We start from the raw sequence: 17,344 nt of genomic DNA, 5'->3' as shown, positions 1-17,344 counted from the left end.
AAATCTGGCCGTACGAGTCTTCAAGCTCCTGAGCCTTCTCCCGGAGGGAAGAGGGATGAAAAGTGTGTTGGCTGAGTGGGTCGTGTCCTTGATTATCCTGGCAGCACTGCTCCAACAGCGTGCGGTGTAAAGTGAGACCAAGGACGGAAGATGGGTTTGTGTGATATGCTGGGCTGCATTCATGATCTTCTGCAGTTTCTTCTGGTCTTGGACAGGACAACTTCCATACCAGGTTGTGATGCACCCTGGAAGAATGCTTTCTACGGTGCATCTATTAAAATTAGTGAGGGTTTTAGGGGACAGGCCAAATTTCTTTAGTTTTCTCAGGAAGCAAAGGCGCTGGTGGGCCTTCTTGACAGTGGACTCTGCTTGGTTGGACCAAGTCAGGTCATTTGTGATATTGACCCTGAGGAACTTAAAGCTTTTGACCTGTTCCACTTGTACACCACCGATGTAAATGGGGTCGTGCGGTCCGCTACTCCTTCTGAAGTCAACAACCAATTCCTTCGTCTTGCTGACGTTGAGGGATAGGTTATTGTCTTCGCACCATGCCACCAGGTTCTTAATTTCCTCTCTGTAGTCAAACTCGTCACTACCCGAGATACAGCCTACAGTTGTTGTGTCATCAGTAAACTTATATATTGAGTTCCATGGAAACTTAGCTACACAATCATTGGTGTACAGTGAGTACAGCAGGGGGCTGAGTACACAGCCTTGTGGGGCACCGGTGCTCAGAGTGATTGTAGAGGAGAGCTTGTCCCCTATTTTTACAGCCTGGGTCCTGTCTGTGAGGAAGTTGAAGATCCAGCTGCAGATCTGAGTGCTAAGGCCCAGGTTCCGGAGCTTAGGAATCAGTTTATTTGGAATGAGGTATTAAAGGCAAAGCTGTAGTCAATGAAAAGGAGCCTCACATATGCGTCTTTATTCTCCAGGTGTTCTAAGGAGGAATGTAGGGCCAGAGAGATGGTATCTGCCGTTGACCCATTGCTCCGGTAGGCGAATTGCAAAGCATGGAGGTTGACCGGTAGGCTGTGGTTGATGTGTGCCATAACCAATCTCTCGAAGCACTTCATAGCAATTGATGTCAGAGCCACAGGTCGATAGTCATTCAGGCATGCCATCTTGCTCTTCTTCGGCACCGGAATTATCGTTGCCTTTTTAAAACACGATGGGATCTTAGACTGAAGCAAGGAGCAGTTGAAGATGTCAGCAAACACTCCAGCTAGCTCGCTTGCACAGGCCTGGAGAACTCGTCCCGGGACGCCATCTGGGCCCGTCGCCTTCCTTGGATTTATCTTCAGGAAGGCCCTTCTAACGTCCTCCTCAGTGATGATGAATCTCGATGCCACCAGGTCCGGTTCATCCGGAGGGAGCAGGACGCTCCTCTTCTGTTCGAATCTTGCGTAGCATACGTAATTAATTACATAAGTATTCACCCCCTTTAATATGACACACCAATTAATCACTAGTGCAGCCAGTTGGTTTTAGAAGTCACATAATTAGTTAAATATAGATTACTGTGTGCAGTCAAGGTGTTTCAATTGATTGTAGTAAAAAAATACGCCTGTATCGGGAAGGTCCAACCACTGGTGAGTCGGTACCCTGGCAAAAACTACGCCATGAAGACAAAAGTAACTCCGTGAAAAGGTTATTGAAAAGCACAAGTCAGGAGATGGATGCAAGAAAATTTCTAAGTCACTGAATATCTCTTGGAGTACAGTTATGACAATCATCAAGAAATGGAAAGAATATGTCACAACTGTAAATCTGCCTAGAGCAGGCCATCCTCAAAAACTGAGTGACCGTGCAAGAAGGGGGCTAGTGAGGGAGGCCACCAAGAGACCTATGACAACTTTGAAGGAGTTACAAGTTTCAGTGGCTGAGATGGGAGAGACTGCGTTTACAACAACTGTTGCCCAAGTGCTTCACCAGTCGCAGCTTTATGCGAGAGTGGCAAAGAGAAAGCCAATGTTGAAAAAACTCACATGAAATCTTATCTAGAGCTTGCCAGAGGGCATGTGGAAGACTCTGAAGTCAGCTGGAAGAAGGTTCTATGATCTGATGAAACCAAAATTAAGCTTTTTGGCCATCAGACTAAATGCTCTGTTTGGCGTAAGCCAAACACCGCACATCAACATAAACACACCATCCCTACTGGTGGCTGCATCATGCTGTGGAGATGTTTCACTGCAGCAGGCCCTGGAAAGCTTGTGAAGGTAGAGGGTAAAATGAATACAGTAAAATACAGGGAAATCCTGGAGGAGAACTTGATGCAGTCTGCAAGAGAACTGCAACTTGGGAGAAGATTTGTTTTCCAGCAAGACGCTGAACCCAAGCATAAAATCAAAGCTACACAGGAATGGCTTTAAAAAAATAACTAAGTTAATGTCCTGGAGTGGTCAAGTCAGAGTCCAGACCTCAATCCAAATGAGAATTTGTGGCTGGACTTTAAAAGGGCAGTTCACTCACGGTGCCCAAGCAATCTGACAGAGCTTGAGCAGTTTTGTAAAGAATGGGGAAAAGTTGCATTGTCCAGTTGTGCATAGCTGATAGAGACTCAAGGCTGTAATTGCTGTCAAAGGTGCACCTACTAAATATAGACTTGAAAGGGGTGAGTAATTATGCAATCAATTATTTTGTGTTTAATAATTGTAATAAAATTAGACCAATTTGTCAAAATTTGTTTCCACTTTGACATGAAAGAGTCTTTTCTGTTGATCAGTGTCAAAAACAGCCAGATTAAATCCACTGTAATTCAATGTTGTAAAACAATAAAACATGAAAATTTCCAAGGGGAGGTGTGGATACTTTTTTTGTAGTACCCTATGGTAGAGCAGAGTCAATGGGCTGAATGGCTGAATTCTGCTCCAATGTCTTATGGTTTAATTATCCATACGTCTCATAATTTGTATACCTCTATTAAATCCTCCCTCATTCTCTACACTCCAAGGAATAAATTCCTAAAAGAGGCACATTGGATTCGACCATGTTGCTGGGTCAGCATTCAGGTACAAACCTGATGGGTAAGGACAGCAGACCTGTTTCCCTGAAGGACTTCATTGAAACAGGCATGTTTTTTAACTCAATGTAATATTTTTTAATGAATATAAAACATTACAGCACAGCACAGGCTCTTCAGCCCACGATGTTATGTTGACCTTTCAACATAAGATCATTCTGAACCTTCAATTTTCTGTCATCTATGTGCCTATCTAGGAGTCTCTTAAATGCCCTTAATATACTATATCTGTCTGAACCACCAAGCCTGGCAGGCTTCTCTTTGTGGGGGGGAAAATATACCCTACCTCTAACTTCCCCCTCACTCCAAACCTTCCTTCAATCACCTTAAAATTATGCCCCTTGTATTCATCATTTTCTCTCTGGGGGAGAGAAGGTGCTGGCTGTCCACTAGATCAATGTCTCTTATCATCTTGTACACCTCTATCAAGTCACCTCTCATCTTCCTTTGATCCAAAGAGAAAAGTCCTAGCTCACTTGACCTGTCCTCACAAGACATGCTCTGTAATCCAGGCAGCATCCTGGTAAATCTCCTCTGCATCCTCTCTAAAGCTTTCACATCCTTCTTCTAATGAGGTGACCAGAACCGAGCACAATATTCCAAGTGTGGTCCTACCAGGGTTTTATCAAGCTGCTGCATTACTGCGTGGAGATTTATATTCAACAATGCAATAAGGCTGCAACATTAAGTCACAGAACTCCGCCACGGATGGTCCTGACCCCAGCTATGAAAGGAGGAGGATTGGGCATGGGGATAGCAACCCCATCCTGTTAAAAACCCAGAGCTACCAAAACTTCAACAGAAGCTCCAAAGACCTCAACCTTGGGAGAGAAAGGATCTTCACCTAGAAGACGTATAAATTCATGTGGTGAAAGTGGAAGCCATAGGGCCAATTAACCTTCAACCCAGGACAGAGTACTCTGGCGAATTGTTGTCAGCAGCCTATGCCCAGCAGGGGTGATGGGTTTAAGAAGAATTAAGTCTCAGCTTTATTTTATTGATGAATTTAAATTCTCCACTGCAGTGGTAGAATTGGAAGTCATAACTCTAGATCACAAGTACAAATCTCCAGCTGCTGGTCCACAGATCTAACTTACACCCTTGATTTGGAAAACCAAATGTTCCAGATTTTCCTTTTTTATCTTTTTCTAGCTTCTTGTTTTTTTTCCTCTATTTTTATTCTTCTTTCCCACGAGCTGAATATGGGTTACTCCTGTTCCCTGTCAGGCTGAGGGCAGGCTTGGTAAGAGCTGGCCCACATTGCACTGGAATGGATGACAGCATCTGGGATTTCTGAGACTCACTGCTGAAGGCACAGTAACTGGAAGGCTGGCTAAATCTAGGTTCTTGGACTCTGAATCCAAGCCAGAAATGGACATCTATGTTTACTGGGAGACAAAGGAGCCCGTTGAAAAAGTACAGCTGCAATTTACCCCTGAATCTAGAGACAATTGCCAGTTTCTATGGTTGAACAATTTATTGGAGATGCTGCAGCGCAGAGTGTGTTACTGGCACAGTGATATCTGGTGAAAATGTGGATCACGTCACCTGGTCTCCTCTACCCTGATTATAGCATACCACAAGACCAGTTTATGGAGGAAACCAGTAATATTGAACTTGAAAGAACATCTTGTACAGTCTCAACATTTGCAACATGTATTGTTATTATTGTCACCAGACACCACAAGATGCTTGCCAGTTTGGAATTGGACACAAACACGTATAGAAGGGGAATTACTGCTGAAGAAGTAAATATTAAGTGTGGTTATTAGGTCATAAAGAAGAAATTACCAATGATGGGTTCGGGGTGAATGTGTGTGGAGGATGAGATAACTGACAGTCAGCCGCCAATGGGAAGGGGTGCCTGAAAAGACAGATTCAGGAGAATGGTAGATGCAAGAAAGATCCTGAAGTGGTAGAAGTTGCCAACCCAGTTGTAAGTGGAGAACTCTGGAGTGGAGAGTAAAGATTTTGAAAGCAGAAAATCCTGGAAATACTTAGTAGATTAGTCAGTTAGAAAGGGGAAAGTTAATATTTCAGGTTGGACACCTGGAGTCTCCAGAACCCTTTGATTTTAGTTCATGATTATTGTTCTGGGAATGGATCAGATCTGAAGTCTTCAGTACATGATCATTATCCTGGGAATGGTTCAGACCTCCAGTTCTCAGATTTGATTTCAAATTTATCCTTCCATGGGCCTCCAGTTCTACAAAACTAGAAGAATTATGGTTTCCTCTAATTCTACATCCTTCTGTATCCATTCTCTGTGACAGAGTGAGAGCAAGGTTCCTGATGTAATCTCACTTTCAAAGAATCTACAAATCGTGTTTCCAGCTTTATTTATTTACTTATTTGCTTATTACTATTATTTTAGTTTTCTGTGTACTTGCACAGTTTGTCAATCTTTGTGTGTAGTTTTTCATTGGTTCTGTTGTATTTCTTTGTTCAATGCCCACAAGAAAATGAATCTCAGAGTTGCATATGTATAATGTACTTTGATAATAAATTTACATTAACGAGGACAATGAGGAAAGGGTTAATTTGGCTGTCTGTTATCCAACTGTAATAGTGACTTCATCTTCCTCCATCTGCAGACACTTCTGGTCATTTCCAGCAATATTCTTTCGGTTTTAGGTCTCAGCAACAATTCTGACCTGTATTTTGCAACTTTAACTTAGACCATAAGAACATAAGATATAGGAGCAGAATTAGGACATTTGGGTGATCGAGGTCTGCTCCATTTCATCATCGCTGATCAATTTTTTTCTCTCAGCCCCAACCTCCTGCCTTCTCCCCATAACCCTTCATGCCCTGACCAATCAAGAATCGATCAACCTCTTCCTTCAATATACATACAGACTTGGCCTCCACAGCTGCCTGCGGCAACGAATTCCACAGATTCATGACACTCTGGCTAAAGAAATTCCTTCTCACCTCTGTTCTAAAAGGACGCCCCTCTATTCTGAGGCTGTGTCCTTTGGTCTTAGACATTCCCACCATAGGAAACATCCTCTCCACATCCACTCTGTCAAGGCCTTTCACCATTCAATAGATTTCAATTCTTCTGAATTCCAATGAAAACAGGCCCAGAGCCATCAAATGCTTTTCATACATCAAGCCATTCAATCCTGGAATCATTTTTGTGAACCTTCTTTGAACCCTCTCCAGTTTCTAAGATAAGGACCCCCAAAATGCTCACAACACTCCAAGTGAGGCCTCACCAGTGCTTTATAAAGTCTCAACATTACATCCTTGCTTTTATATTCTAGTCCTCTTGAAATGAATGCTAACATCACAGTTGCCTTCCTCACCACAGACTCAACCTGCAAGTCAACCTTTAGGGAATCCTGCACAAGGACTCCCAAGTCCCTTTGCACCTCAGATTTTTGTATTTTCTCTTCACTTAGAAAATAGTCAACCCTTTCATTTCTTCTATCTAAGTACATGACCATACACTTCCAGACACTGTATTCCAACTCAAAACAAACTGGCCCTCCACCTACCTATCTTCGTATCTTCTTCAAACTTTGGAACAAAGTCATCAATTCCATTATCCAAATCAGTGACATATGATGTAAAAAGAATGGGTCCCAATGCAAACCCCTGTGGAACGCCACTAGTAACTGGCAGCCAACCAGAAAAAGGTCCCTTTATCCTCACTCTTTGCCTCCTGCCAATCAGCCATTGCTTTATCCATGCTCGAATCTTTCCTATAATACCATGGGTTCGTAGATTGTTAAGCAGCCTCATGTGTGGAACTTTGTCAAAAGCCTTCTGAAAGTCCAAGTACATAACATCAACTGATTCTCCTTTGTCTATCCTGCTAGTTATTTCTTCAAAATTCCAACAGATTTGTCAGGCAAGATTTTCCCTTGAGGAAACCATGCTGACTAAAGGCCTATATTATCATGTGCCTCCAAGTACCCCAAAACCACATCCGTAATCATTGACTTCAACATGTTCCCAACCACAGAGGTCAGACTAACTGGCCAAAAACTTCCTTTCTTCCTTCTTGAAGAATGGACTGACATTTGCAATTTTCTAGTCTTCCAGAACCATTCCAGAATTTAGTGATTCTTGAAAGATCATTACTAATACTTCCACAGTTTCTTCAGCCACCTCTTTCAGAACCCTGGGGGTACACCATCTGGTCCAGGTGACTTGCCTACCTTCAGACCTTTCAGTTTCCCAAGAACCTTCTCTCTAATTATGGTAACTTCACACACTTCATGACCCCCGACTCCTGGAGCTTCCATCCTTCTGCTAGTGTCTTCCACAGTGAAGATTGATGGAAAATTCTGATTTAGTTCATCCACCATTTCATTGTCCCCCATTACTACCTCTCCAGCATCGTTTTCCAGTGGTTTGATATCCACTCTCGCCTCTCTTTTACACTTTATGTATTAAAGAAACTTTTGGTATCTTCTTTAATATTATTGGCTAGCTTACTTTTGTATTCTACCTTTAACCTCTTAATGACTTTTTAGTTGCCTCCTGTTTGATTTTAAAAGCTTCCCAATCCTCTAACTTCCCACTAATTTTTGCTCTATTATATGCCCTCTCTTTGGCTTTTATGTTGGCTTTGATTTATCTTATTAGTCACATTCGGGTCATCTTTCCTTTAGAATACTACTTCTTCTTTGAAATGTATATATCCTGTGTCTTCTGAATTGCTGTCAGAAATTCTAGCCATTGCTGCTCTGCCGTCATCCGTCAGTGTTCCTTTGCAATCAATTCTCGTCAACTCCTCTCTCATGCCCCTGTAATTCCTTCCACTGTAATACTGATACACCTGACTTTAGATTCTACTTCTCAAATTTCAGGGTGATTTTGATCATATTATGATCACTTGCCTCTAAGGGTTCTTTTACCTTATGGTCTCTAATCAATTCTGATTTATTGCACAACAATCAATCCAGAATATCTAAAACCTCTCATGGGCTCAAAAAAGCTCTAAAAAGCAATCTCACAGGTGTTCTAGAAATTTCCTCTCTTGATATCCAGCACCAACCTGATTTTCCCAAGCTACCTGCATGTTGAAATCCCCCATGTCTTTTGTAACATTGCCCTTTTTGTCCCCGACAGAAACATCCACCCTACCGAACGCACCACCCACAATCTCTGCAAATTAAAACTAACTTCTTTTCCCACTTCCCCAGTTCTTGTGAAGGGTCTTCAATGCAAAATATTAACTCTGTTTCCCTTCCCACAGATGCTGCCTGACCAGCTAAGGATCTCCAGCATTTTCTGTTTTTATTTTAGTAAAGAGCCCGGATTTGCAGCATCTGCAGTATTTTGCTGTTACTGAGTTTATAGAGGGTGTGAAATGGAAGGTCAGCAAGAAGGGCCCTGGTAAAGTCTGGGCCGGAGGTTACAAAGGCAAGAGTTTCCCAACCAATGAGGATAAGCACGTGAGATCCAGGGATCAAATAAACAAGTAATTCTGCAGATGCAGGAAATCTAGAGCAACACACTCTAAATTCTGGAGGAACTCAAAATAAAGGTGTTGGCCACCCATTTTAATTCTACTTCCCATTCCTATTCTGAGATGTTGGTCCATGGCTCCCTCTACTCCCACGATGAGGCCATTCCCAGATTGGAGGAGCAACACCTCATATTCCAACTGGGTGGCCTCCAACCAGACGGCATGAACATTGGTTTCGATAACTTCTGGTAATTTCTCCCCTTTTTCCCCTTCTTTTTTTCTCCATTCTCCATTCTGGGTCCCCCTCTTACCCTACCTAATCTCCTTACCTGTCCATTACTTCCTTCTGGTGCCCCTCCTCCTTCCCTTTCTCCCATGGTTCACTCTCCTCTCCTTTCAGATCCCTTGGTCTTTACCTCTTCCACCTATCATCTGCTAGCTTCTTACTTCATCCTCCCTCCCCCACCCTTCTTCCTGACCCCCAGCAGGCTTCACCTATCACCTGCCATCTTGTACTCCTTCCCCTTCCCCCTACATTTTTATTCTAGCTTTCTCCTCTTCGTTTCCTGTTCTGATGAAGAGTCACAGCCCAAAACGTCGACTGTTTATTTTTTTATTGAGATACAGTGCGGAATAGGCCCTTCTAGCTCCTTGAGCCATGTTACCCAGCAATCCCCCAGTTTAATCCCAGCCTAATCATAGGACGGTTTACAATGACCAGTTAACCTACCAAAGTCCATCTCTGGACTTTTGGAGGAAACCAGAGCACCTGGAGTAAACCCACGCGGTCCAGGGCAGACTGTACAAATTCTTTACTGGCAGTGATGGGAATTGAACCTGAGCGGCTGGGACCGTAAAGCAATGTGCTCCCCTCCGTTGACCCGCTGAGTTCCTCCAGCATTTCGTGTGTATTACTCTGGAGGTCCCGAGATGAAATGAGGGTTCTCAGCGAGGGATTGGGTGAAAATTTGAAGCTCAGATTGAAGTATAACAATGCACTTCAATGTGTAAAGTTGAGCAGCATACACAGAAGGAGAAAGAAATAGGAGCGGAATAGTTACTGGGAAGAACGAGGTGGATTCAGTCTAACAAGCCTGTGTTATTCCACGTGAAGGGACAGATGATGCTTCCTTACCTGGTCAGGGTCCTGTCCCTGTGGACTGCCTGGAGACATGCTGCTGGCCCCTGGTGCTCCGTGCCCTGGGGACTGCAGATTATGCTCCCCGTGTCCATCCACTTGAGCTGCTGAATAGCTCTCTTCACTTTCTGTTGCAGTCTTTTCTTGCAGCATCTCCTAATGAAATAGCACAGATGTACTCACTGTGGGACAACATGTACACAAGGTTTGGTTGCTATGATCAAATAGACACTCAGGTTACACTCTCAAGTGAGTTTTACCAGTCATATGCATGACTAGGCCATGAATCCTTGTCTGTTTTTTGCTAACGTCCCTTTCCGTCTTTCTTCCATGAGCGTGAACTCTCTGAGCTGCACTGATTCACTTTGGAAGAAGAAAGATACAGATTTTGGAGACAGGGCACAAGGAGTGGGATTAATTGGTGAACTCCATCAAAAATGTGAAGGGCTGATGGTCCAACTAATTCAATGATGTTAAATCAGAACACATTATCCACCTTTGGGATTACTCTTAACATCAACAAGAAGTTGAATAGTTAAACAATGTATGACACCCACTTGTTTATTAATTCAATGATGTTAAGTCAGAACACATTATCCACCTTTGGGATTACTTTTAACATCAACAAGAAGTTGAATAGTTAAACAATGCATGACACCCACTTGTTTATTAATTACAACCATGAGGCTCCCGAAATGGTGTGGATAATTTCACTCACCTAAACATTCAACTGACTTGACAACCTACAGACTCACTTTCAAGGACTCTACTATTCATGTTCTCAGCATTATTTATTTACTATTTTCATTAACTTCACCATTTGTCTTTTGCACATTGGCTGTCTGTCAGCCTTTATGTATAGCTTTTCATAAGTTATATTGTATTTCTTTATTTTCCTGTAAACATCTGTAAGAAAATAAATCTCAAGGTAGAATATGCTAACGTATACATATTTTGATCATAAATTTACTTTGAACTTTGTTTTTAAGAACTGGGCATCCATAGCTATGTTGATTTTATATTATTGCAACTTTGAAGAAAGCAGTGTCGGAATTTAGTTCAAATCAAAATTTTTACACACAAATTGTACACCAGTATGTAGAGCTGGAAAATGAACTTAGAAGTGTTGACATAACACTTTTGCTTTAATTCTTGGATCTAAAAAAAAGATTATCTTTACTTGTCTCATGCATATCGAAACATCAATGAAATGTGTCATTTGAATCAAATCAAATCAGAGAGAACTGTGCTGGAAGCAGCCCACCAGGTGACTCCCCCACTTCCGACATGAATAAAGCATGCCCACCACTCACTAACGCTAAACTGTATGCCTTTGAAGTGTGGGAGTAAACTGGAGCACCTGGAGAAGATCCACATGGTCATGGGGAGAATGTACAAACTTCTTACAGACAGTGGTGGGAATTGAACCCCAGTCAGTGATTGCTAACACTGTAATAGCAATGGGCTAACCACTACGCTACTCTGCTGCCACAGTGGTTCATTTATAAGGTGTTTTCACCTACAGGACTGGACACACAGAGGCCACTTTATTAGGTAAACCTATACGCATGCTTGTTAATATAAATATCTAATCAGCCAATCACGAGGCAGCAACTCAATACATAAAAGCATGCAAACATGGCCAAGAGGATCATTTGTTGGTCAAACTAAACATCCGAATGGGGAAGAAATGTAATCTAAGTGACTTTGATCATGGAATGATCGTTGGTGCCAGACAGGGTGGATTGAGTATCTCAGAAACACTGGATCTCCTGGGATTTTCATGCACAGTAGTCTCTAGAATTTGCAGAGAATGGTACAGAAACATCTTGTGAGTGGCAGTTCCATGGGCAAAAATGCCTTATAAATGAGAGAGATCGGAAGAGAATGGTCACACTGGTTCGAGCGGACAGGAGGGTGACAGTAACTCAAATAACCACACATTACAACAGTGGTGTGCAGAAGAGCATCTCCGAACGCACAACACGTCAATCCTTGAATTGGAAGGGCCGCAGCAGCAAAAAATCACAAACATACCCTCAGTGGCCACTTCGTTATATTCCAAGATCATAGAATTGTTATTAATCAGAAGGAGGCTACTTGGCCATCAAATCTGATACCTTAGGTGATTCCAAGAGCACTTTATAAGTACCTGTATTCAGCAAGATCAATTACTTGTTTCCCATCATATAACTGAAGTGGACACAAGTGTTGGTGCCTGGAAGTGACTTGAAAATCACAAAGGCTGGAGCTGGCAGAGAGGCACAATCTGTTTCAGATGCCGATCATTGACTCACAAGGAGTACTCTACTCTCTGAGCTGTGTGTTCAAACCCTGCCTAAAGACTTAAGCTGGCAACTAGTGAAAATGCTGCAGCATATATTGGCACCTAAATTCATTCTTGAAATTTTGTGAAATAGATGATGATTTTACAACTGATGCTTTAACAACACATCTGTTGTAAAATCATCATCATGTGGCTAACAATACCAGAGACAACGAGAAAGCTGGGCTCACACTCACTGCCATTCCCATTTCCAACACAGGAAAGGATATAGATCACCAGCCACAGGCAATGAACTGCAAGACACACCCTTTTACTAGGAACTTAGTCAAAGAGTTAAACCCTTTAGAAAATCTGAACAGAAGAAAAATAATAAAGTCATCTATTTAACGAAATATCAGGAATGAATTTAGCTGCCAATATATCCCGGAGCAGTTCCATTTGTTGCCAACTTGCACTGAACTAATTATATTCCCTAATGAAATGCGTTGATTCTAATCTTTTCTTTTAAATAGGCAGTTTCCAGTTTTGCTCACTTGGGAATAAAAAAATAACAACTTTGCTCTTTTTCGTGGTTTTTACAGCCAGCTCACTAATTAGAAATCCATTTCAGTCCACTTCGCAACCTTCCCAATTGCTGCAAGCTAACTCACACCTCCCATTCCAGTACGCTTCCAACCCTGGTCCTGTCTTTGCGATACCTTCATACCAACATTTGGCTCATCCTGGACGGGGAAGTAAAGTGTTGGAGGGTTCAATACTAAATGGAAGGAGCAAGTACCACAATAAATCACATATCTAAGACATGTCAGGAATAAGAAATTTAAATTAACTAACTCCAGGTATTTAACCAATATATTTTCATTCTGAGACGCAGGGCATAAATTTGACGTCAAGTTTACATTTACACAATCATATAAAGCAGTTGGCTCCAGCCATCAGAAACATCTTCAAAAGGAGGTGCCTCAGGAAGGTGGCATCCATCAAGTAGAACCTCCACCATCAGAGAAGGTACAAGAGCCTGAAGCAAACGTTTCAGAACAGTTTCTTCCCCTCTACCATCAAATTTATGAATGGACCATGACCGTATGAACACTACCTCACTTTTGCTGTCTTTTTCTTATTGTAACATAGTATTTTTACGTATTGCACTATACTACCGTCGCTAAACAATAAACTGCATGACAAGTGTCAGGGATAATAAACGTGATTCTGATTCAGACTGAAGGGGGCTATTTTGCCCTTTGTTCTTGTGCTGGTCCCTTTCCCTGCAGAACGATTCATCCAGCTCCCTTTTGAAATCTACTTCTATTAATCTTTCAGAATGATTGTTACAAAAAAAACCTCCCTATTTGCCCACCGATCAAAGGACCACCCACCCACCTCGGCAATCAGGCCCAGCAGTTTCCTTGCATTTTGGGTCAAAGGGTTCTGTGTTCATTTCCACTCCTGAGACTTGAGCACAAAGAAGGTGACACTTTCTAAGGCCCTCCCTACCACTGAGTACGTTCATAAGGAGCGCTGCCACGAGAAAGCAGCGTCCATCATCAATGACCCCCACCATCCAGGCCATGTGTTCTTCTTGTTACTACCGCCTTGCAGGAGGTGCAAGAGCCTTAGGGCCCCACCACCAGGTTCAGGAACAGTTATTGCCCTACAACCATCAGGCTCATGAACCAGCATGGATAACTTCACTCGCCTTAACAATGAATTGATTCCACAACCCACAGACCCTCAAGGTCTCTAAAACTCATGTTCTCAGTATTATTTTTTTTATTTCCACAATTTGTCTTCTTTTGTGCATTGGTTGTTAGTCAGTCTTTATTTATGTATAATTTTTCATAAATTCTATTGCATTTCTTTGCTTTCCTGTAAATACCTGCAAGAAAAATGAATCTCAGGGTAGTATGCAGTGACTTACAATATATTTACTTTGACAAAATGTTGCACTGTCCTTCCCATTAAATTGAGCCTCTTTCTCTCCTCTCAGAAACATGTAAAAGATTCCTCGGAATTACTTTGAAGGGAGGCACGTTAGTTTCCACAGAACTCTGGCAAGTTTCAACAAAATAAAGCAAATTATCTAATCAATATCACATTGCTGAGTGTGGTATCTTGCTGTGCTGAAATCAGCTGGCATGTTTCCTGCATTACAACAGTAACTACATCTCAAGGATCAAGCACAAACAAGAGAAAATCTGTAGATGCTGGAAATCCAGAACAACACACACAAAATGCTGGAGGAACTCAGCAGGCCAGTCAGCATCTAAGGAAAAGAGTACAGTCAACATTTCGGGCTGAGATCTTTCAGCAGGACTGGAGAAAAAAAGATAAGGCCTAAAACGTTGACTGTACTCGTTCCCATAGATGCTGCCTGGCCTGCTGAGTTCCTCCAGCATTTTGTGTGTGTTGTCTCAAGGATCAAGAATCAATTTTATTCGTCACGTTGTAGGTATGCATGTGTTAAGAATTTGCTGTAGTGTGTTGGTCAGAGCGCCACATACAACAAATGGCAATGTTCAACAATTATAAAATACAAAGAATTATATAAAAATAAAGGTTAAAGTATGGACATGAAATAAAATGTGCATAAATACATATATACCAGCGTGTATTTATATCAATGAGTGTTGTATAACTTGTAGATAAGTTTATTGTACTTTTGACAACAACCTTCGGCCTGTTTCATCTGCTATTGGAACACATTTCCCCATCCACTCTTATAAAACCTGTCAGCATTCTGAATATGTTGAACAAGTCACCCTTAATCTTTTCCACTCACTCTTCTATTTTGCCATCAGTTTGGTGTTTTAAAGATTAAAAAAAATTAAAGATTAGCCTTATTTAACACATGTACATTGAAACATACAGTGAAATGCTTTGCGTCGAGGATGTGCTGGGGGGCGTGGGGGAGCGCGGTCACCATATTTCCAGCGCCAACATGGCATGCCCACAATGTCCGTGCCCATAACCCATACATCTTTGGAACATGGGAGGACACTAAAGCACCCAGAGGAAACCCATGCAGTCATGCAGAGAATGTGCAAACTCCCTACAGACACTAATGGGAGTTGAATCATAATCTTACTGCCAGTGTTGTAAAGCATTATGCTAAATGCTGGGCTATCGTGCTGCCAGGGTCCAGTTTAGGTCCTGCACACAAAATAACTACCAATGATAAAATCAGAAGATCCTGAAGACTTTCAGCAGGTCAGACAGCATCTATGGAGGAATGTCTTGGGCCGATGATCTTTCATCAAAGATGATGCTTCAGAGTTCAGAGCATCGCATTGGTTACCAGATGTGGGGGTGGGGGGGGGTGGTGGAGGGTTGATTATCTCAGTTTTTCACCCCTCCATTCTACCTGTTAATTCCTAATGCTTTATTGTCCCCAATGGTTCTGTTGTTTAATCGATGAAGCTGCTAGGCACCATGATGCTACCCAGCTTTATTGAAAAACAATTTTATTAAAAGCTCTAGAGCAGGGGTTCCCAACCTTTTTTATGCCATGGACCCCTACCATTAACTGAGGGTGCATGGACCCCAGCTTGGGAACCCCTGCTCTCAACACTGCAAATATAACACGACAATATAAAATGGTAGAGATCCAGTAGGTCAGTTTGCAGTCATGCAGACCCTGTAGATTAGGTCAATGACCTTTCTTCAGAACTGTTTTTACACATCCTAATTCCATCCCAACATTTTCAGATTCAGGGTTATTTATCAGATGTACTGTGTTGTTGCATAAATAACTAACACACCCGAGGTGTGCTGGCCTGGGCCCATACGTGTCGCCCCACACACGTACACACACCAACAATGTTCAACACAACATCACAACACACAACAGAGAACAACACGAGCAACAGCACAACAGAACAAAACCAGACAACAACAGCAAAAGCAAGCCCCTTTCATAGAAACATAGAAAATAGGTGCAGGAGTAGGCCATTCGGCCCTTCAAGCCTGCACCGCCATTCAGTATGATCATGGCTGATCATCCAACTAAGAACCCTGTACCTGCCTCCTCTCCATACCCCCTGATCCCTTTAGCCACAAGGGCCATATCTAACTCCCTCTTAAATATAGCCAATGAACTGGCCTCAACTGTTTCCTGTGGCAGGGAATTCCACAGATTCACCACTCTCTGTGTGAAGAAGTTTTTCCTCATCTCAGTCCTAAAAGGCTTCCCCTTTATCCTCAAACTGTGACCCCTCATTCTGGACTTCCCCAACATCGGGAACTATCTTCCTGCAACTAGCCTGTCCAATCCCTTTCCCACCTACACACACAGACAGGCCTCCAAGCCCAGGATAGGCCATCCCTGGACCTCCAGTCCTTGGCCCTGGACTTTCAAACATCAGGCCTAGAACCTCCACTTTCTGGCCCGGAGTCTCAGACATCAGGCCTCCAACCTCAGGACTGGCAGAAATCAGTCCTCCACCACCCAGTCTCTGGCCCGGAATCACAGACATCAGGCCTTCGGTCCTGATTGCCTGGTCCATTCATAAAGTCAGATTTATTCTCAAAGTACATGTATGTTCCATGTGCTACCTTGAGATTAATTTTCTTGGGGCATATATAGGAAAATAAAGAAATACTATAGAATCTATGAATATGCGTAAACAAAGACTGACAAACAACTAATGTGCAAAAGAATGCAAATTGTGCAAATAATTTTAAAAATTACTGAGAACATGAGTTGTAATTGTGCAAACCAAATAATTACCTTCCTGTAATTCCATTCCATTTTGTAAAGGTGGTACAGAGTTGGCTGTCCTCTAATACATTAACACCACTCCCTTAATAAAAATGGATTGTAAAATGATAGTAGGACTTCTGCATGGCCCTTCCTTGTTTCTTTAACATCCAGTGAGGGATGAGATCAACATCCGGTTTAACTGGTTTAGCGAACAGAGCGGCGGACACCCCTGCTGAAATCTGGAGGAAAACACACAGGGGATGCAGAGGGGGATCACAAAGGCGAGGAAAGAGGACCGGGTCGAGACAACAGAGACTTTTGGAGAAGATGAGTTCGGTGGGTAATAAAATGGACGAGTTGACAGCGCTAGCCGGGAGTCAGAGAACATTTCGGAAGAGCAGTGTTATGTGTTTTACTGAAACGTGGCTGCATGAGGACATACCCGACCAAAACTTTTCCATGGAGGTTTTTCCAGACTGTTCAGGCTAACCGGAAGTGCACTGAGAGCGGTAAGCGTAGGAGTTGGGGCTTGCTGTTCTGGTTAACAACGGATGGTGCAATCCTGGTCATATTACGATCGAGGAACGTGTTTGTAGCCCGGATACTGAACTTTTTGCTGTTGGACTCCAGCCATATTCCACCGAGATACAACACTGGGCGTTCCTGCCTGTGGACATCGAACTTTGCAGATCCTTGCGTGGAAGGTCAGACGCCCTGAGCCAATAGGCTGGTCCTGGACTTATTTCCAACTGGCATAGTTTGCATATTGTTGTTTG

The 17,344-nt window shown here is 42.6% G+C and overlaps 1 protein-coding gene across 1 annotated transcript in view; it reads right to left on the bottom strand.

Annotated features, from left to right (window-relative positions):
- The window catches only part of tbx4 (T-box transcription factor 4), a 98,363-nt gene extending 88,628 nt beyond the window's left edge, over positions 1-9,735 (bottom strand). Inside the window, exon 1 of the mRNA XM_072242875.1 lies at positions 9,580-9,735. Coding sequence (XP_072098976.1) covers positions 9,580-9,735 — 156 coding nt within the window. The remainder of the gene's footprint in view (positions 1-9,579) is intronic.
- Between the last annotated feature and the right edge of the window lie 7,609 nt (positions 9,736-17,344).

This window comes from Mobula birostris, chromosome 25, assembly GCF_030028105.1.
Source record: "Mobula birostris isolate sMobBir1 chromosome 25, sMobBir1.hap1, whole genome shotgun sequence".
NCBI classification, from domain to species: domain Eukaryota; kingdom Metazoa; phylum Chordata; class Chondrichthyes; order Myliobatiformes; family Myliobatidae; genus Mobula; species Mobula birostris.
This window is presented reverse-complemented; position numbering and strand designations above follow the sequence as displayed.